Source organism: Trachurus trachurus (assembly GCF_905171665.1).
Source record: "Trachurus trachurus genome assembly, chromosome: 15".
Lineage (NCBI taxonomy): Eukaryota > Metazoa > Chordata > Actinopteri > Carangiformes > Carangidae > Trachurus > Trachurus trachurus.
Genome location: NC_139906.1, coordinates 27643725 through 27665943, shown reverse-complemented (window position 1 = coordinate 27665943; position 22219 = coordinate 27643725). Strand labels below are relative to the sequence as shown.

The window sequence follows — 22219 nt, the reverse complement described above, 5'->3', positions numbered from 1 at the left end:
AATAAATAAATTGATAAAACAAATAGGTAGGCTATTATACTCATATGTTCATATGGGCTTGTCAAAATGACAACATTTCACGTTTTAATATTTTCTTTTTCTTTTTTATTTAAACACATTTATGTAGAAGGCATTTTGTAGTGTTGTGTGGTATTTAAAAAAAGAGGACGAAGAGAGAGTGTGACCTGATGGGTCCTCGACTTTTATTTTGAAGGTGTTGCTCCGGATGTTTTTGGGTGTCGGTGTCGTATTTCCGGCGGTAGCAACAATCACTTCTCTTCGTGGAGCCGAAAGCGCGCGGCTGTGTAGAAAGAGAAAAAAAACAGTTTTACTTTTAAACGACTCTTCCCCCACTCACTGAGTTTCTTCTTGTTGTGTCACTGGACATAGTATGCTCGCCTGAACACGACCATGTATCGGCCAGGTAAACCACCACACGGCCCGCCGCCGTACGGACCTCCGCCGCCCCTCGGCCCTGGGTTCAGACTCGGAGGGTCCTGTCCTATCCCCCCTCCTGGACACCTGCCTTCTGGACCACCTCCGGCCTCAGCGACGGATTTTCTCCTCCACAGACCCCCGAGAGGACACTACATTGGTGTATGTACCCAGCAGTCTGACCGTGTTAGCGTTACCTCAGCCAGCGAGGTTCAGTGATGGTGTTCATGAGAGCTGAGCTAGCATAATGCTAAGATTAGCATCACAGAGCAGACCAAGCCTCACTGAAGCGAAGTGACTGATTGTTGTTTTGTGCTCCTCTTACTTCTACCGGGTCAAACATCACTGCTAGACTAGATACATCTGGACTTTAGTGACCCACAGAGGGTGACGGTTCTTTAATACACAATTTCAATCTGAAAACTTCATTATCTTGGAAAATGCAAAAGGCAGATTAAACCTGGTTTTGTTCTAATCTAGGAGCCACGTCCCCTCACCTCCCAAAGAGTGTTGTGTCTGGAGTTTGGTGTACGGTGCCTTGCAAAAGTGTTCATCCCCCTTGAACTTTCCACATTTTGTCACGTTACAACCACAAACCTAAATGTATTTTATGTGATAGAGTTGACCAACACAAAGTAGTGCATAGTTGTAATGTGGTAGGAAAATGATACATGGTGTTCAAGATTTTTGTACAAGTTTAAGACCAAAATTGAACTTTTTGGCCTACATACAAAACACGAAACGCACCATCCCCACTGTGAAACACGGTGGTGGCAGCATCAGGCTGTGGGGGCTTTTCTTCAGCAGGGACAGGGAAGCTGGTCAGGGTTGATGGGAATCCTGGAGGAGACTGGGACGGAAGTTCACCTTCCAGCAGGACAACCATCCTAAACATCCAGCCACAGCTACAATGGACTGCAGGGTTCGACAATAACGGTTGCCCGATTGCCCGGGGCAAGTAAAAATTACCGGCGGGCAGGTAGAACCTGCGCGGACTTGCCCGGTCGGGCAAGCACCGACTCAGATTTTATTATTTTTTATTTTCGGACTTTTTATGCATTTATTTTGAAAGGACAGCTGGAGAGAGACGGGGGGAGAGGGGGGGTTGACGCGGAGCAAAGGCACTGTCAGGTGGGATCGAACTGGGTCGCTGCAGCGGGTGCTCTACCAGGTGAGATAGGTACGTCGCTCGCGGCTCGCCGTAATCGGCGATTTCACCGAGCATTTCACTGACGGTGAGCGGCCTGACGCTGCTTCATTAACGCCGCCGCTGTTTCAGACTCGGGGCAGACGCACCGTTTAGTTACCATACCGACGAGCTAACGTGCCCTTTTTAGGTTATAATCCTGTTGTCAATAAACACACGTGGAGACGGCGCTACAACCAGGGGTGTGAAACATGCGGCCCGCGGGCCAAAACCGGTACAACAGTGGGTCCAATCCGGCCCTCAGCAAGTGTGAAAATTTTAAATTGCACATATTTTTATCAAGAAATTTCAGGTGGTTCATAATATGTTTTGTAAAAGGATAGTTCATTAACTGTAAACATCTTAATAATGTACTAAAACAGAGGAAAAATAGAAATTTTGAAATATAGCCTATGTATAGGCTATCATGATATTGTTTTACTGGTTAGGCCTACTTGAGATCAAATTGTGCTGTTTGTTACCCCTGAACTAAATTGAGTTTGACACATATGATTGGCTGTTTGCCTGTCACTGTTGTTTCAATGTCCCACATCCTTGAGTTTTACAGGGGCAACTCAATAAACTAGAGTAACATGGAAAAGTCTAGGCTATTTCCAGTAGTTCAAGTCAAATGGCCCCAACCAAGTATTGAGAGCATATAGATGGACATGAACATTTTCATATTCAAAATTATTTTTTAAATTGGTCTTTTCTAATATATATATATATATATATATTTTTAGATACTGCATTAATACTGAAGCTAAATTGTCCACTGCAGCATGTGAATGCAATGAAAAGAATAAAATCTGATTGGAGGAGCCAGCTATCTGTTAAAATGTTGTCCAGGTTCATGTTTTAGCCATTAAAAGGCCCTTCAGTTCAAGATTTCAACTGTGATCGGGCATTAAACAGGTGGCTCACCTGTTCAGATAGGGCATGGAGGGTGTAACTGCTACTGGTCAAATAATGTGAAATAGCAGTTAATTTTACATGTCTGCAATGATTGCCATTTAAATGCAATTATAGATAATAATAAATACTGCTTTCTGAAGAAAGAAGTGTTGTGTAGTGTTGTGTATAGTCAACAGGAAGGATTTTAGTAAGATATAAGTCATGAGCGAAAGTATGCACCACACAACCAGAAAAAAAAAACCTAGGCAGGGCAAGTAAGAATTTAGATGGGGCAAGTAGATTTGAAAAGTACTTGCCCGACAGGGCAAGTACGAAAAAACCTTAACGTCGGACCCTGGACTGGTTTACATCAAAGCATATCCATGTGTTAGAACAGCCTAGTGAAAGTCCAGATCTAAATCCTGTTGAGAATCTGTGGCAAGACTTGAAAAGTGCTGATCACAGACTCTCTCCATCCAATCTGACTCGACTGGAGCTGTTCTTTAAAGAAGAACGGGCAAAAACTGCAGCTGTAGATGTGCAAAGCTGCTAGAGACAAACCCCAAAAGACTTGCAGCTGCTGTAACTGCAGCTGAAGGTGGTTCAACAAAGTGTTGACTCATAAAGCTGAAAGGAACAAACCATGTTCCATTCTGCTCCATGATTGATGAGAGTTGAATAAACAGTACAAGCAGCTAAAAAACAATGGTCAGTCACTCTGCACTCTAAGCTGTGTAAGTTATGTTATACTATTTGATAGGCTGCAGACACAAGAAAGACTTTTAGTGCTTGCGATACATGTAAGGTTGTATACCACATGTAAATGAATATCTTTACCTTTTATACAGTAGTTAATTGTTACAAGGGGAGCAAAAGAGAGAGTCCAAAATCCCCCCCCAAAAAAATTCAGAAAATACAACACAACACAATGGTTTCCAGGGTATACAAATTAGTGATGAGCGTGGCTGAGACTTACTGGTTCAGTGCTTTTACTTTTAACCACAAAGCACTGACCAGCACTGACCAAGTGCATCACAGCCAGGTGCCAGTTCATGACCACAGTTATGTATGATTGATAATGACATAGAATTATATCATATTTAACTGAGTGATTTAGCAAAAGATCGGAGAGAGTGTGACTGAGCAGACTGAGAGGTGAAACTTACCGTTTATGTAGTTTTTACGTTTTGTAAGTGAAGTATTTGGAACAGCACCACAGACTCAAGTCAGTACTGACAGTGAGCAGCAGGGTGACAGCAGTCTCAGGTGTCCAGCACGGCTTGAGTGCATGTTGAGTTAACGTATATGAATAATTTGGATCAGCTGATTGATTAGTAACTTTTTAAGTCCCTTTCCACTGGTCAAAATCCCATTAAGACTCACTAACATCAGGCTTTTGTCAGCAATGGTAAAGGATTCAGCCAGTTCACACATGGGTTCAATCAATGACTCCATCGTGTTTATTGGCTCTGGGTCCATGTAAACACAACAATCTGGATGAACACACTTATTTTCATGCTTTTTCCCCCTGTGACACATGACAAACACTGTAAACAGACCTGTTGCGTCCCGTGTCCAGCAAGTTGCCGTTAAATCAGCAACACTGTAGCTACACAGTGCTGAGGGTTAAAGGGATAGTAGCATATTGGCCTATTCTCGCGGCCTAAAAGAGGTTTTACCTGAAAAAAAATACACAGTTCCATTGTTCACTATAATATACGTTTTTCCAGCCCTTCAAAGTGCAGGAAAAATGCAGTTTTTATTTGGACCTAACCAACTCCTGATCGGTGGGCGCTAACCCTGGGCTGAGGGATACGTGAGTTGGTTAGGTCCAAACAAAAACAGAGTTTTTCCTGCACTTTGAAGGGCTGGAAAAAATTATATTATAGCGAACAATGGAACTGTGTATTTTTTTTCAGGTAAAACCTTTTTCAGGCCGCGAAAATAGGCCGTTTCTTTGGGTCTGTTGTAAATCTCTGGGCAGGGCTATGGGCTGGCGTTGCTAACGGGAGGAGTGCAGAGAGTCTTCTACTGCAATTAAAGTACTTAGGGGCTATTTGTAGATCACAACCCCACTTTTAAAAAATGCTACTATCCCTTTAAAGAGTCAGCTGCAGCCCCAAAATAAGTTTTAAAAACACTCAGTGGATGATTGGGACAAATCCGGCACTCTCTCTCTCTCTCTCTCTCTCTCTCTCTCTCTCTCTCTCTCTCTCTCTCTCTCTCTCTCTCTCTCTCTCTCTCTCTCTCTCTCTCTCTCTCTCTCTCTCTCCATGTGTCTGTGTGTTTGCTCTGCGAGGCATGTGAGGATATTCCATGTGTCCTCAGTGCAAACAGAAAGACAAGCTCGATAGTAGGGATGTCACGATTACTTGTTTTCACAATTAATTGCGGTATTAAACACCATAATTATTAAATCGGTTCCTAAATACGGAAAACAGAGTTACACAACAACCGCGTGTGTAACTTTGTTTACGTTCCCTGCCAGTTGCAATGCAGACAGAGATGTGCGTGAGTGGTAAAGTCTGGCAGAGGAAGACTGATTCCCTCCAAACACAAACCTATTAAGTCAATGACGGCCCGCCAGCCTGTCAAACATGCCACAATGAAATGGCAGCAGAAAGAGGAAATATGGCTGATATGAACGTCTGAACCGCCTGGCTTTGTACGCCTAAGTAAAGGTAAATACCTACGTTAATGTCAATTTACTTAACGTAACACTAAATTGTTAGGAATTTAATTGTTAGCACGGCATTTCTAAGAAAAAAAAGATTTTAAAAACTTCAAACATTTCCTCCAAAAGATTAATAATTGATCTTATATACTTTAAATATTTGTTTATATAATTAGTAATGCAATTACATTTTGACTATTTGATTTTTCGCATTCACAGTGTTGTAAAATTATTATAAAAATTAAATATAATAATCGTAATAATCATTATTTCAGTGTAAAATGCCATAACTTCATACACAAAGGTTGGATTATTAATTTTTCTACATGGTTGACTTAGTGAGAGATCTGTTGTCCATGGCAAGACATAGGTTACTATAGCTACTAGGCTATTTGGAAAAGAATGTCATTAGCGACATAAAATCAACCCAGTCTGTTTGATAAAAGGAGATGAATGTAGCAAGACAAAAAATCCACCAGTTAAATAATGACCACAAAGCCAGAGAGTCCTGTTTGCACCTATAGTTGAATTGCGGTTCCCTGGCACCTTGGCTACTGCTCGGTAGCTGTCTACAAACATATTTTCCCGAAATATTGTAAAGGCCATTTCACTTGACAGCAGGCGACACGGATCAGCCACCGGTACCGGATGGAGTGATCAAAACCTGTAAGTCAACACAGACTATCAGTTTTTTGTCATGGTTTTTAGGAAACTACATTTGTTTGTAGGAAACACATTTTACATTTTATTATGTTATTATATAGGTCTGAACCATAATGCACTGTAATGCTAATACGAGTAGTTATTATATGTGAATTGTTATCATAAAGATACAGTTTTGCTTCTTTTTAAATGTTATTTTATATAATAATATAGTTCAAGTATGCAACTTTATTTTTTATTTATTATATTATTTATAGAATGCATAATTTAGTGAAATTATGATCTGTTCAGCAATGTTTAACATAAACCTTCTCCATGTTTTCCCCCACATCTTACAGTGACAGACATGAAGGAATCAAGACTTGACAGAGACACTGGGCTATGTACAAAGGTGTTACCAGCATCTGTTCTGTTGAGGCAGCTGTTCTACTGTTGCATTTTATTGTGCCTGGATGGATATTGTTGTTTTTTTTTACTACTGTTCTCTCTAAGGTCCTAGACAAATTTCCCATTGGGACAATAGAGACAGACTGTCCTATTCTGTCTTCTCATAGTTTAAAATGGAGGAACAAATCTAAGACACAGAAGAAACTGTGATGCTAATTCACTATAAGTTGTATTGTGCATTGCTTAAGACAGAAGTCAAACAAATTAATGTACATTTTCTGGTGTGAGTGTGTAGTTAACAGGAAGTTCTTCAACAAAGTGACAAAATTGCACAAAAATATACGTGTGTGTTGTGTCTATATAGTTGAATTTTCGTATACATCAACGTCTTTGAATCTGTAAAATTTCCCAGGTTCACTGCCATGAGGACTTCCACTTATTGTTGTAATTGCACTGGAATGTGTGTTCTTCAGTATACATAAGATAATTGTCCGTCTGTCAATCCTTTGTTATTTTTCCCACCTTTATTCAAACAATTGGTCATTTGGAGCCTGAAATTTACTTAAAATCTTTTATATTGTTTTTATTATATGATGTCTTTAAATGCATTTATTTCTTGATTTTATTTTTATTAAAAATGAATTGTTAAGTTAAAAGAGATCGTTTTAACTACTGTAATTGTGTTAACTTATGGTAATGTGTTGCTGTTGTGTTGCCTTGTTGTGTCTGCTTCGGGGAACAACATAAAAAATACTTCTGACAGTTTCAAGAAAACCAGTTTCCTGTCTTGCTGTTAGCTTTTCTTAACTGTGATTCTTTTTCTCAGCACTGGTCAAGTCAAATATTGACATTTGCAAAGACATGAGCCGTTTGCAAGTATTCTGATGTCTGTCACTGATATCACTGGTGCAAACCAATTGTGGCATTGCTTATCAGATGACAGACTCTGTATAGTGTGGAACGGTGTGGCATATTATGGTTGTACTTGCCATTTTCTGACAAGAACATCCATACGCAGGATGAGTTGTTGTGTTAATAGGAGTTTACTTACAGCTGTGTTTATCACTTAATGCACATCAGTCCATGAAGTGTTAAAATGGTGTTAACCTAAACCTTCAGTAAAAACCTGTGACCCGAGTAGAGATCTAGTAGTAGCAGATTACCAGCAACAGCCAAATGCTTACATAATATACATGTACTTGGAAAAAAAAACTTTACATATTAAGCTTTTAAGATTCAGCTTGTTCCTAAACAGTGTCTGAGTGAAAAAAAAATCACAGGTTCATTGGACTAGATTCGAGCATTAGTTCAGTCCTTAAATTATTGGTTTGTATTCAGTTTGCCACTTGCCTTAGCCTACAGGGTGACACAACACAAGACAATAATAGGTTGAATTCTATGAAGCGAGCGAAGGCAAAACATAACTCCCACATTTGCGTAACTTGTTCTTCATTTTTGAGTGTGTGTATATTCATGGTAAGATGTCGTTCTGGAGACGCCCTCTGCAGCAGCAACTACAACAGATGTGGTTTTGAGTACTTTAGAACATTGGTGTGAACAAATGTTGCCACCACAATTCACATCTCAACTGTGCAAGATACAGTTGTGGAACTGATCGTCTGTAGTTGAGATCGGAATGAAGTTTGAAGATATTAGTGACTGAGTACTTTTTTGATTATTGAGTAAGTCATAATGTACAAATGGCAACTGGATGCTTGTGTAATAATTTAGTCATGACCACTGAGCACTCACATTATGATATAGTAATAAACTCTGAGTGCTCTGGTAATAAAGTAGTAATTCAAGATGGCACCATCCCAGGTGGCTGCCTGTAGCCGCAGCTCCCGTTGTGTTTTTTAAACTTTATTTATTTGTCGGTTTGTTTTTCACTGTAATTTCCCATCTTGGGATCAATAAAGTATATCTATCCATCTATCTAGTAATGGCTACCGAGAGCTCATGTAATGTAGTAATGACTATAATGTAATACGATACAATATAAGACAAATTACTTAATTAATCCCCAAAGGGAAATTAATTTAATAGTCTTCAATAGTAATGTTATTAGAATTAATCACTACTCAAAGTACAACCGTTTCTACCTGTTGGGTGTCTGTAAATACTATTACTATACTACTACTTTTTTTTTCTTTATATAATATTTCTGCACTTTTTGATGACACAGTATGTGTGTATGTGTACTGCTGAAGACAACACTGGAATTTCCCCTTTGTGGGATAAATAAAGGCATATCTAATCTAATATACACGGCCCCCCCCCCACCCAAAAAAGGCACCATTTTGATTTAACTACCGGTAACGCCCGGTTCACACCGGCCGCCGAAGTGCCGCGCCACGAAAATCGCGCGCGAGCCGCGGCCCTCCTGTTCACACCAGACGCCTATTTCTCAGCACCGGTCGACAAGCGTTTCCGCCCGTCAGCTGTGTGTGTGTGTGTGTGTATGTGTATGTGTGTAGCCATCTCTCACGCTCTGTTTAGATTAATAAACACAAATAGGCTACAAACGTACACACTTTGGACTCTGGTATTTGTCAATCTCGGTATTTTATTTTGAAAATTGACCGGATTGTCTCGTGCTTCTTTGTATGACTTCCTGCCAGAAGTGACGCGATCTCGCTCGCGGCTCGCGCACAAATTAGACCTGTGGTCGTGGAAAAGATTATTTAGTCTGTTTCAGAAGGGTCAAATTATTGGCATCGAGCAAATAAAACATCAAAGGAGATTTCTGAGACAGCTAAAATTGGGTTAAAGGGGAAGTGCCGTTTTTTACAATCTGGACCTTATTTCCAGCATAAAATACGATAATTTACCAAGGGGGCAGTTGTGGGTCTGAGAAGTGAAGCTCACTTCCGCGTTCAAAAAACTGCAATCCCCCCGGCTTCCTCTGGGGGCTGGTGTCAGAAGGGAGCATTCCCCATAGACCCCCATGTTAAAATCGCCGATTTTACATCCTCAATAAACATGTTAAAAGCCTGGTGTCAGAACGTTTTTTTTCTCAATCGATAGTTTCTACCCCCGCACACACTCTGAGGGGGGTGAATTTTTTTTTAACTCTACCGTTTTACTGTTATTAGGTTAAGATTCTGGCCAATTAGGGCGCGGAAACGTTGAGTGATAGGTCCGAGCAGCTCCGTGGACAGCTGCTTCGAGGCCAGTGGGCGGGTTCTCGGCCGGCCAATCCAACATGGCGCTGTTCAGGCCGCCATATTTGAGTCACAAAAACGACTCCTCAAAACCAATGGGTGACGTCACGGACGCTACGTCCATTCTTTTTACAGTCTATGTAATTTACTCACCCAGATAACTTTGGTGTCATTACAAGTCGTTCTGACGAAATAGGATCCAGCCGAGAGCCGCATATATCCATATAATGCGAGTCTACAGGGCAGCGGAATGCAGCCTCTAAATAACACATTATCTGCCTTGAAACACGTTCATTTCACCAATATTTTGTTATGATACGCTAGTGCTATTCCCCTCTGAGTTCAGGGTTAACTGTTATCAACATCTGGGGTCTGTAGGTTGACCTACTAACCTCTGACCTGGATGATATCATTCAGGTATCATCCAAATTGTAAAAAACAAACAAACAAAAAAAACAGCAATTATCCTTTAAGAACTATCCAACACATTATTAAAAACTGGAAGGATAGTGGGGAACCATCACCTTCAAGGAAGAAATGTGGTCCAATGTGACCAGAGTCCAGACCTTCACCCCACTGAGAATCTTTGAAAAATTATTTCAACTCTGGACAGAAAAAATGTTGTGACATTGCAGAAGCTTATCGAAACGATGTCACAGCAAATGCGTTCCGTAATCAAAGCTAAAGGCGGTCCAACGAAATATTAGAGAGTGTGACTTTTTTTTTGGGATGGGCAGTGTATATACCAACTCAGTTTTATATATAATAGTATTAGATATATAAAACTGACTTGGTTTGATTTGACGTCAGAGTACACTTGGCAATTAGCTACACATGTCTTTGCAAATGAAATATGAAATTGCAGAAAGTACTCATGGCTAAGACATGCTAGCCTCGTAAACCAGCCTCTCGCGGAAATGCATTTCATTTCATTCCGAGGGAGAGTCTGGCCTCATTCCCGTTGTAAGCGTTTGGCCTGAAACCCTCAGAAGGCCGAGCCAATCAGCGTCGCCGCTGTGATTGACACAGCACGTTGGCCAATCAGGGACCGACTGGTGCAAAGCCCCGTCACTACACCAACTTGCTGATTGGCTGAATGGGGTTGTCTGTCAACGCTACTACCAAAGATATTAAACCGTCTTTGCTACTACTCCCGCCCACCCCAAACGCTTACAGGGGGGATGAGGCCAGACTCTACCGAGAAATGAAATGAAATGCATTTCCGCGAGAGGCTGGTTTACGAGGCTAAAGACATGCCATGGGAATTTCAAAATACAGGCGTGACTTACAAATAATTACATGTATTGATGTCCAACCAATGTTTACATTTTGGATCGATGCTATTGATTCGGTGATCACTGATTCGATAGATTGATGTATCATTCCACTCTAAGGACTACTGAGCACCTTACTGTAGTAATGCGCCTGAGAACTCAAGTAATGTAGAAATGACTACCGAGTACTCATAATTATGTAATTAACCCTGAGTGATCATGCAATACTCATGAGGTAATAAACACATAGTGTCAATGTAAATACAATAATAAACACTGAGTTTTCATGTAATGAAGTAACAATGGCACCTAAGCACTGATGTTATAATGTAGTAATGGCTGCTGAGTGCTCATCACTGAGTGGGCATATAATATGAAGTATTGACTACTGAGTGTTAGTGGGTTGGAAGGTCAACATGTCGACAGCGTTGTGGCTGCTCTAGTCTCGTTGCAGCATGGTCCCATGTCTCTGACTCAGCAATTTCTGTGGTAGATTTAATTTGCGGCAAGCTGTGATATCCCTTCCCAGAAAAAAAATATTTTGACAATTACTATTTTGACTTGCAAATGTATAGTAAATTTGAAAGTATTTGGTTTGTGGAACCCGTTTTTAATAGTTTAACCACACAGAGTAAAAATGCAAAAAAAAAAAAAGATATGCTTTTGCAGTTCTGTCTTGTGTAGTTCTATAACATGAATTCTGAATACTCTCAGCCCCACTGTAGCAGCTTCTCCATAGACCGTAGTACAGTGATTGCTTTGGGAGGCAGCCAGCAGATCGTCCCACATGCAGAACCGCCACCCCGACAGGTCCCACAGTGGAATCCCACTCCTCATCAAGACAGCAGGTATATGCGCTTTCTAAATTGAAACAGTTGATTAAACATAGTTTTGTTTTTTTCCAATGTTTGAAACTCATGCATGTTCATTTTCAGTGACAAGGCTGGTGAAGAATTCTTGAGATGTATCGCAGCCAACAAGCCCCTCCCAGATTATCTGAAAGGGAACATGGCTTTTAACCTTGCTGATGCGTTCAAGTCAGCAAATGTCCTGAAAGAAGCAGTAAAATCAGACCAGGAGTTCCAGAAACTTGTGAGCAGGAGTAAAAGTCGTAGTCGAAGCCGTGGCAAAAGTCGTGGCAGAAGTCGCGGCAAAAGCTGCGGCCCAGCCAAGAGCCGTGGACGAAGCAAAAGCCGAGTACGCAGCCGAAGCATAGAAAGGAGCAAAAGTCGTGTTCGTGCAAAGAGTCGAGCTCGAAGCAAAAGCAGGGCAAGGAGCAAAAGCAGGGCAAGAAGCAAAAGCAGGGCAAGAAGCAACAGCAGTGATCGCAATAGGAGTAGGAGCCATAGCCCCAGCCGAAGCAAGAAAAAACATACGAGGAGCAAGAGTCGGGTCAGGAGGTCCAGGTCACGTAGCAGCAGCAATGAACGGAGATGCGCTAAAGACAAGAAGAGGATGAGGAGCCGCAGCAACAGCGGCAGCAGCAGTCCTGGCAGCAACATGACAGGGAAGAGTCTGTTGGAGGGACTGAAGCAAGTCATGAACAGCAGAGAACTGGAAGAGCGGCTGCCCACCCTCAAAGATGCCATCCTCACTATTCAGGTAGAGTTCAACATTCATTCAATAAGATGTATTGTGTCAGTGGGTTGTCAGCACAAATATCTACAAGTGATTCTTGAAGATGGTGTGTTCAGGCGTGCTGAGGTCATTTTCATGAGTTCAGCTCTGTGTGACACATACAGTATGGCAACACTTTTTGTTGTTTCTCAAAAGTTGTCAATTGCTCTTAAATACATAGGTGAACACACAGGCTGTTCACTAATGCCCCTCCAGCCTATACTTTAAAGGGATAGTTCAACATTTTGGTAAATTGCCCCATTGCCATAATCCCTATAGTTTTAGGAGTAGGTTCGTTACCTTTAAAGCAGATATCAGCTTCACGGCCGTTTCGGCTAATGCTGCGTTCAAGGCAGGCTTTTGAAACCGTAAGTTACAGCTTCAAGTCACAACTACGACTTGGTAGCGTTCCAGGTAACCCGTAGCTCGTGTTTTTACCATCCTGTTGTCTGTGAAAGTTCCCTATAACGGCCACTCGTAACTTCCGACCCGTGAACTCGTACCAGATCGAACTGGTATGACTTCACAGGAAGGAAAAACACAAAGTACGAGTTTCTTTGAACGCACCATGAGTTAGCAGCCCCCGCCCTTGTCAGGCATCAATTGGTCCTCGTGCTACGTCACCACATTCACGCGCATCCCTTGGCTGCACACACAGCCCTTCATGCCGTTCTCTCTCCTCATTGGATAACACTTGTATCCCACAAGGAAAATTTTCTCCTCGGGTTACAGCAGAGCAGAGTGACGGAGAGACTCGTGTTTAGGCTGAAATACTTCATGTAAGTGATTGCTGACGGAAAATAGGACTATTTAGGACTTATATTAACAAAAACATTCCACTGATATCTGCTTTAATTGTCGGTGCAAGCTGTTTTTAGAACGGCGGGGCAGAGCTACGGCCGCTACGGAGGCTTATGGGATTTCTTGGTTTCCCTCATCAAACTCACAATCCAACAACGTCTTCTGTCCATGAACATCCAACTCACCCTCTGCTCCAGCAGAGCACTTGGTGCATGAAGGTATGACGGCATCAACACTCCATATGCACACTCTGTTGATATTCCTGTCTTTGATATCCCTATCCTCATTACAAAGAGACATCATAAACATCAGTCTCATAAATATTGTCACAGGCATAGGTCACAAAACTTAATAAGTATAAAATCTGCTCCAAAAGTAACTGTAGTAGCAGATTCTACATCTAACCCCGCCATCAATTCTAAAGGGGATTTATCAAATCCTGAGGTTTTTAAGCTCAGAGATGGTTTAGGACTGATGCACTTAAATATTAGAAGTATGTGTAGTCAATTCAAATTGGATCAACTGAAAATCTTAATATCAGAGACAGATACTGATATTCTAGTTCTGACTGAATCCTGGCTTAAAGATGAAATTCAGGATGCAGAAGTCTCGATAGACAATTACAACTTGTTCAGAACAGACAGAGCCGGAAGAGGAGGTGGTGTGGCTGTCTACGTCAAATCATGGTTATCTGCTGTTGTTTTAAAATCAGTCAGTATACCTAGCTGCTTCGAATTCATTGCATTGAAAATCATCCTTGCCAGCAATAACTCCCTTACTGTCATTGGTGTGTATAGACCACCATCAGCTAGCCCCTGTGCAACCATCATGCTAGCAGATTTACTTGCACAGTATAGTAATACAGAGATGCTGGTGTTAGGTGATTTTAATTTAAACTGGTTAACATCTGATTCAGACGGTCTGAAAGATAAATGTAATAATCTGAATTTAATACAACTGATAAATGCTCCAACCAGACCACACCTTAATGATCCACTAAAGTCATCCCTGATTGACATAATTCTGTGTAACAGGAAAGACAAAATAATAAACTCTGGTGTTTTCAGTCCTGGCATCAGTGACCACTGTCCAGTAGTCTGTGTCAGAAGAACCAAAATGGAAAAATTCTGTTCTAAAATCATAGTTAAAAGAAATTTCAAACACTTTAATGAAGCAGCTTTTCTTCGGGATCTTGCCTTGAGTAATATTTCCAAAACATGTGAACTGTCAAATCTAGATCTGGCCCTAGATCACTTTACAAATGCTCTCTTAACAGTTGCAAATAAACATGCACCCTTTAAAAAGCATAGGGTTAAGAACAGGTCAGCCCCCTGGTTTACCACCGAACTCTCATTGTTGTTTAGAGCAAGAGAAAAGGCCTGGTCTCTAGCAAGACGCACTGGTGATCCTGCTCATTGGCTGAGTTTCAAACAACTCCGTAACAAATGCACTTCAACTATGAGAAAGGCGAAGGCTAAATTTCACATGGATTTGCTGGCTACTTCAGCCACAAACCCATCAAAATTTTGGAATGCTGTAAATACACAAAAAAACAGAGGCTCTGTCTCTGTTCCTCCTTCCATCATGTGTAATGACTGTCTCATAAACGATCCAACTGAGATTTGTGATGCTTTTAATGTACACTTTTCCTCTGTAGGAAATCAGTTTAATATGTTGCATCCTAATGCTCAGCATAACAAACAGTCACTGTCTCATGTCTCCTCGAATACAGCTATGTTTGTATTACAGCCTGTTTCAATATCTGTGGTCAGAAATGCTCTTCAAGGTATTGATTGTAAGAAATCATCTGGTGAGGACAAAATAGAACCTTATTTTCTAAAACTTTCTGCTCCCCTCATTACAAACTTGGTCACATATTTGTTCAATCTCTCAATCTCTTCTGGAATAGTACCACAAATATGGAAGACCGCACAAGTAACACCATTACACAAAAATGGCGACAAATCAAATCTTAATAACTATCGGCCGATCTCCAAACTGCCATGTCTCGCAAAGATCTTAGAATCTCTAGTCAGTCACCAATTAAAATCATTCTTATCACATTACTCTGTTTTGAATCCTCACCAGTCCGGTTTCCGAGCTATGCATAGCACCGTCACCGCTATTTCATCTGTTACCAACGACATCATAAGTGCATTAGACAAGGGAAAATACTGTGCTGCTCTATTTGTGGATTTATCAAAGGCATTTGACACTGTTGACCACATCCTGCTGCAAAAACGTTTATCTGACATTGGTTTCAATTCAAATTCACTTCAGTGGTTCAAGGACTATTTATCCAACAGACAACAGTCAGTGACATTGGGACATCATCATTCTTCACACCTACCATTAACGAAAGGTGTTCCGCAGGGATCCATATTAGGACCTGTATTATTCACAATCTATATCAATGATATTACATCCACAATAACCAACTGTCACACCCATCTCTATGCTGACGATACAATTCTTTACTGTGTCTCCGATACCCCACACTCTGCCATTGAAGCCCTCCAGCAAGCCTTCAACAAACTCCAGTATTCTCTTTTCAATCTCAATCTAATTCTAAATACGGACAAAACCAAGTACATGATCTTCTCAAAATCCAGAAATACAATAAATACCAACTTATGTATCACCACTCATTCTGGACATGACATACAAAGAGTCACTGAATACAAATATTTAGGCATCTGGCTGGATCAAAAACTTACATATAAATATCATATCGACAACCTTGCAGTTAGATTAAAACAAAAACTTGGATATTTCTATAGAAACAAATCTAACTTTCCATTAATTTATAGAAAGCGTATAATAGAGGCCGTTTTGATGCCTGTTCTGGATTACGGTGATGTCATCTACAGGCATGCATCTGCTTCTATTCTTGCCTCACTCGACTCATTATACCACTCTGCTCTCAGATTTATCACCGGATCCACTTATTCTACCCATCACTGCGTACTGTATAAGAAAGTAGGATGGGCTCCTTTATCAATCAGAAGAGACATACATTACTACCTTTTTATTTATAAAGCTTTAACTGGCTTTACACCAACATATCTTAGTAATTTATTGAACTGGCCATCTCAAATTTATTCAACTCGTTCAAATGATTATCTAACACTCCAGGTTCCTCGGACGGATTCAGCTTTCGGTAGAACTGCATTCAGTTTTTCTGCTGCTCATACCTGGAACTCTCTTCAACGATCTCTGAAAATGAATTCATTTGTTACCCCAGGCCAGTTTAAAAACATGATCATAAATATGCATACTTTTGAATGCAATTGTTTTAAAAAATCCTAAAAAATTGTTGATAATGTCTGATCGTATTGCTGTTGATGTATTTTTATGATCACTGTATTTGTTATATGATTGCTGTTGATTTGATGTGCTCTCGACGCCATTGGAAATGAGGGTTTTACCCTCAATGGCTTTCGAGATCTAAATAAAGGTTAAACAAACAAACAACTCCAAAACGCTCTTGTGGACAAGTTGTGACCTGCAATTATTATTATCAAATAGCATGGTGAATGTGCAGGTCACAACTTGTCCACGAGAGCGTTTTGGAGTTGTTGGATTGTGTGTTTGATGAGGGAAACCAAGAATTCCCATGAGCCTCCGTAGCGTAGCTTTGAGCAGCTTGCAGCTCTGCCCCGCCGTTCTAAAAATAGCTTGCACCGACAATTAAAGGTAACGAACCTACTCCTAAAACTATAGGGATTATGGCAATGGGCCAATTTACCAAAATGTTGAACTATCCCTTTAACATGTTATCCACAACCCAACAGGATGACAAAGTGATGGGAACTGCAAAAGCTAAATGTTTGTCATGTGGTGTTTGCCTTGCCTCTGTCCAGGGCTCTGATGGAAGCAAAAAAGCACGGAAAGGGTCAGATGAGTACAGACCTCGGCAACATGACAATGAGAAGCAGTCGGCGTCACAGGAGAACGACAGCTGGCTCCTCCCCCATGACAGAGTGGGCGGGGATTTCTCTTGGCTCCAAGGACAAAGTCAAGAGGACTTCACAGTCCAGAGAGCCAAGGAGCTGGATGATGAAGAGTCGTTCCTGTATGGGAGTGAAGACGCTGGAGGAAAACAGGACAACCTTTTTGCATCGTTTTCCGAGATTGGAAAAAAATCGCACCAACAAGAAGACGATGTTTGCTCTCCTCGCAGTCAACATCGTCATCATCATCAGACCAAGTCCACATTCGCTAGCTCTCAGGACCAACTTGATCGGAAGCAGGTGCAACCTCTTCAGACGACTTCCTCAAGCCTGTCCTCTGCCAATCTGGACAGCAGCGAGTGTGAGAAAATCAAGAGGATTTTGAAAAGTCTGGGTACTGCAGACATTAGTGACATTGTGGCGAAAATGCAGGGCCAGAGGCCGGAGAAGCAGCGGTCTCCTGTACTTCCCAGTCCAGAACCAACAGCAGCAAGCTTAGCTCTGTCCGCAGTGAATAACCCGAAGGTCCGGCACGCTCTGGAATCTCTGCAGTCACTGATCAAAGGTGAGGATCCCAATCCAACTCCATCATTACTGACCATATATAACACTGTGATGAACTGGTTTCACATTTCTAATCTTTTCCTTACTTTTATTTTGTCTTCAGATTTACTTCTTTACTCTAATTATCATTTTTAATGCATAATTCCATTAAATTTTTTTCTAAGGTGATTTGTCTGGTGAGAATTAACTTGACAAGATCAAACCATTTTTAAAATATATTATAACAAACAAAAAACAACTCTAACAGGTATGTGCCTGTCAGTGTATATGTGTTATTACGAAGAAAAATTCAACTGATGTAGTGGCCGTACCGTGGAAGGAGGATTTTATATCCACCAAGAACACCTGCTGATGGATGAAATCCACTGGCACTTACATACATGAAAACTTTATAAAACTACAACATTTTGGTTGGAAAAACACATGACACAAATCCAGTTATTTATCTTTTTTAGTTTTAATAAAAATATTATCTGTGGGACAATGTGGGGTGTGTCATGTGAGACATTACATAATGTGGGATGTCTTTTGTCTTATGAAGTTTCAGTCATGATGGATGAATCCTTTTTAATTTATTAATCCATCCTGGCCCCAATTCATTTGATTAAGACATTCTCACTAGAAATGTTTACAAAGACGGGACTAGGGCTGTCACAACCATGAAAATTTAGTTGACGATTAATTGCCATACAAATGTAATTGTCTTTTTCTGATCATTTTATGCCACTATTACTGTATAGTATAAGCCTAAACATAGTTTAATAATACACATACACCTTATGAAGAAGAGACATTTATTGGCTCTACAACTAAATCTGTGATGCTAATGTACCACTCGTGCCATTAAAACATCGAAGACGAAGGGAGCACAACGTGATGATGTCATTAAAAGAGCACCAGTCAAACCTGAAACGGAGGAGAATGACATGGAAACAGTGATGGAAATATTATATTTCTGTTAGTTTCATCCAGCTGTTTTTATAAAGATGAATGGAAACCATTTAACTATTTTGCAAAATAATTGCAGTGAGCTCAAATGATCATGATGGGGCGATTATGTAATAATTGTGACGGGCCTAGACAGGAGAGAGATAAACATGTGATTTATGATAGTGAATGATTCTGCTCCATATTTCCCTGCTGCTTTCATCCTCTGGCAGGTGTGAACCTCAAACAGGTATCGAGTTTATTAATGGTCAGGTTTAAACAGGGACACCACTGACCTCTAACACAGCATCGTGTTCTTTCTGCCTCAGCCACCAAGGAGAAGCGGACCAAAAGTGAGGGGAGTGGCCCATCTCAGAGCTCGCATAAACACATGGTGAAGAATCTCAGTATTGACTGTGTATCATATTCTCTGATTATGAAGGTGAACACATTTAAGACTAAACCTCAAAACTGCCACTTTTTCTCCAGACAAGTGAACCTGTGGAAAGGAACAAAGAGAAACAGGCCAGAGCCAGTAAGATGGACTCACTGATGAAGGAAATGGATGCCTTGTTGAAACAGGATGGTAACAAAGCCTTCTCTTTTAGTTTGGATTCTTTTTACCTTCTTTCACACACAAAAGAAAACCGTAAATGTTTGACTGCATCTCTTGTCCCTCTGCAGGACTGACTTTCATGACACCAGTCATTGGATTTTACTGCCAGAAATGTGAGGAGTTCATTGGAGAATTGAAAAGTGCTGAAAGTCATGCAGCTAACCACCGAAACAGTCCCCTCAACAGTGTAAGTGCCTCTGGACCAAAGAGCAGCGGTGAATGTGTCCCACCAACCAGAGCTGTGCATGTCCTCCTGTCTTCTTCTCCAGTGCTTCCTCAGAAACACCAGCTACCAATACAGCTTCCTCATCAGTTCCCTTATTGATCCCAAAAACCACTGGTTATTTTATCAATCAGAAATGTTAAAGTGATCTCTTATTGATCCGATATATTAACAGTACTTTTCTTGATCTGGAACTCAGCAGTCTTTTTTTTTTTTTTGCAATATTTTCTGAAGGAAACTTTTTTTTTTTTTTTGCAATATTTCTATCCCACCCAGGACCCCCATAGTCCTTCTGCCCAATTGTAAAAATGAATCAAAGGGTAAATTGTCATTAAAAGAGGAATGAATGAAAATAAATACATTCAAAAATGAAATAAAGTAAATTAATAAGTAAAAGAAAACATACATAATACATAAATCTCTTGGTACTGGCGGCCGTCTCTCTGCCCAGCAGCACTGGGACAGCTGTTTACTTACTCCAGAGGGCAGTGTGTTTTGACTTTATCTTGACATTAGTGTAGTCCAGCTCCATCTGGTGGTGCGCCGCAACCATCACTGGAGGGAGCAATATAGTGAATTCACAGCAGTGAATGTGTCTTTTGCAAACTGCACACTATGCATTTCCTTCATCGACGTTAAAGCATCATGTCCAACCAACTCCTGCTTCCCTCCTAACATCCTTTGTACATTGTAGAAACACTGATTATTAGCATAAAATGGTGTTATTTTGTTTTTACTGTTTTAATCTGGTCTGTTTGCTTTTGAGATCTCTGTTGATTTATTTTTTTTAAAAACCCTCATATTTTCCCCTAACGCTACACCCATTCTGCAGATTCTTTCTCTGTCCCTGCCGATAACACTATACTAATAATCTGTAGTTCTAATAATGAGAAATAATCATTTAAAAAAAATACTGTAACATATAGTGTGAGAGCGTAGAAAATGCATCTTATCATTATTAATATGGTAATATTATATAAGTTTGATTATCTCATACCTTATAAGACCAGAATTTATTTGCACAACTTCCTTTACACTGAAGTTCCTTTTTAATTTAATTACCGATTCTTATTTAATAACAATAATTGCTGCGGGAACTATGAATACAGATACTGATGCAGATAGATTTTTGGTTCAATTGGTACTTACACAGGTATAGATAATACCATAATACACACCCCTATGAGACAGACTATGACCAGACTTTTCCAAAGGTCACTGGAATGTCAGTTTCTCTCTGTTGTTACTAACAGGTGTCCACAGAGCCAACTGCAGCAAGCTTTTATGGAAAGCAAAATCTGTTGTCCAATACTTCTAATATTATGTGCAGCCTTTATGTTCCTTGTTGTCTGATGATTTTGGTCTTTTATTGTCTTTTTTTAGCAGAAGGTGCCGATGGGAAAGCACACTGGAGACAGCAAAGGACACTCGCACCATTCTAGCAGCAGCAGCAGTAACCCACTCCCACTCCCACTTCCACTCCACTCCTATGACCAATGTAGAAATCCCTATCAACAAGCCTGGAAGGACGAGAAGGAACGCAGAATAAAACCGGACGACAGCTGCAAAAACAAGACGAAGCAGGAAAACGTCTCCCTGAGAGGGGAGATGCCTAAAGAGAATCTGCTCATCACCGTGCCCGGCAAACAGACGCCGGCGACCAACATCAAGGTCAAGGAGGAGGTGAAGGACAAGGCGCTGACGAGCCACAGCAAAGCCAAGGCAGAAGACGCAACCAGCAAGGACAGCAGAGGAAAGGAGAGCAAAGACAAGGATGACAGCAGCGACTCCAGCGACGATGACAAAAGGAGGAGTAAAGACAAATCACACAAGAAGAAAAAGAAGAAGAAGGAGAGCAAAGGCAAAGATGACAGCAGCTACTCTAGCGACGATGACAAAAGAAGTAAAGACAAATCGCACAAGAAAAAGAAGGAGAAGGATAAGAAGAAGGAGAAAGAGAAGGAGAAGAAAAAGGAGAAGAGGGGAAAGTCCTGAGTGTTGTACGACCCTTCACACAGATCCCTCAGATTATTACATCTGCATGTTGAGTCCAAGTTTCTAAACTTACAAAGTTCAGAGCTTTACCATTGACGTTTTATTTTCTCTATCCTGTTAGTTCTTTGTTGGCGTGATCAGGGAGGAGAAGAGAAGATGAATATCAGATTCATCTCAGCTGCGTGTGATTCATCTCAGCTGTGTGTCAGGCCTGTGGTTAATGTGGATGAAAAGACTGATGACACTGATGTGAATCCTCTCTTCTGTCTCTGGTTTTAGACAAATGTCCATGCTGCTTTTATCAAGTTTCTCCCCTGCAGCTGTGTGTATCATATTGAAGATAATGATGTCTCATCATGCCCTCTGCTGGTTTCATCTTTTAATTAAATGTTTGAAAAACTCACCCTTGACTCCTTTCTCTCAGAACCATTGTTTCGGTGTAGATTTTCCAAGGACCAACAGCAGTGTAGTGATAGAAATGTAACGTGTCTGAGTTTAGATTCATTTTAATTTTCTCCTGACTTGTCTTATTTGAATCTGAAAATCAGGATGACACCCACATGTGTCTTCCGGTGACTCTTGTGATTAAAATGCAGAATCTGTTTTTTTTAATAAAAGTTACCATTATCATCATCAGTTCTCATGAGTTGTTCATGACTATAACCTCTCACTCTGGAACATAACAAGCTGCTGCTCAGTGTGTTGTGAAAGACCATTTACATGCTCATAAAGGATCTATAAATGGTGTAATTCTAGTTTATTGATTAGTATATTGACACTTTATAAAACATTTATAAACTGTTTTTATTTTAAACTGTTCTCTGTGCTGTTGATCTCATCTCTGGT

The 22219-nt window shown here is 40.6% G+C and overlaps 1 protein-coding gene across 2 annotated transcripts; it reads left to right on the top strand.

Annotated features, from left to right (window-relative positions):
* Positions 1-268: 268 nt before the first annotated feature.
* Positions 269-21908, top strand: LOC310998078 (uncharacterized protein). Of its 2 annotated transcripts, none has more exons than XM_083987973.1 (8): positions 269-597; positions 11392-11525; positions 11613-12279; positions 16959-17613; positions 18869-18933; positions 19029-19125; positions 19224-19342; positions 20765-21908. In XM_083987973.1, the coding sequence occupies exons 1-8, from the start codon at positions 412-414 to the stop codon at positions 21371-21373; spliced, it is 2532 nt and encodes an 843-aa protein (XP_083844099.1). In that variant the 5' UTR covers positions 269-411; the 3' UTR covers positions 21374-21908. The 2 variants fall into 2 exon arrangements, with proteins under 2 accessions (XP_083844099.1, XP_083844098.1); XM_083987972.1 differs by having other exon boundaries at positions 20762-21907.
* The last annotated feature ends 311 nt before the right edge of the window (positions 21909-22219 follow it).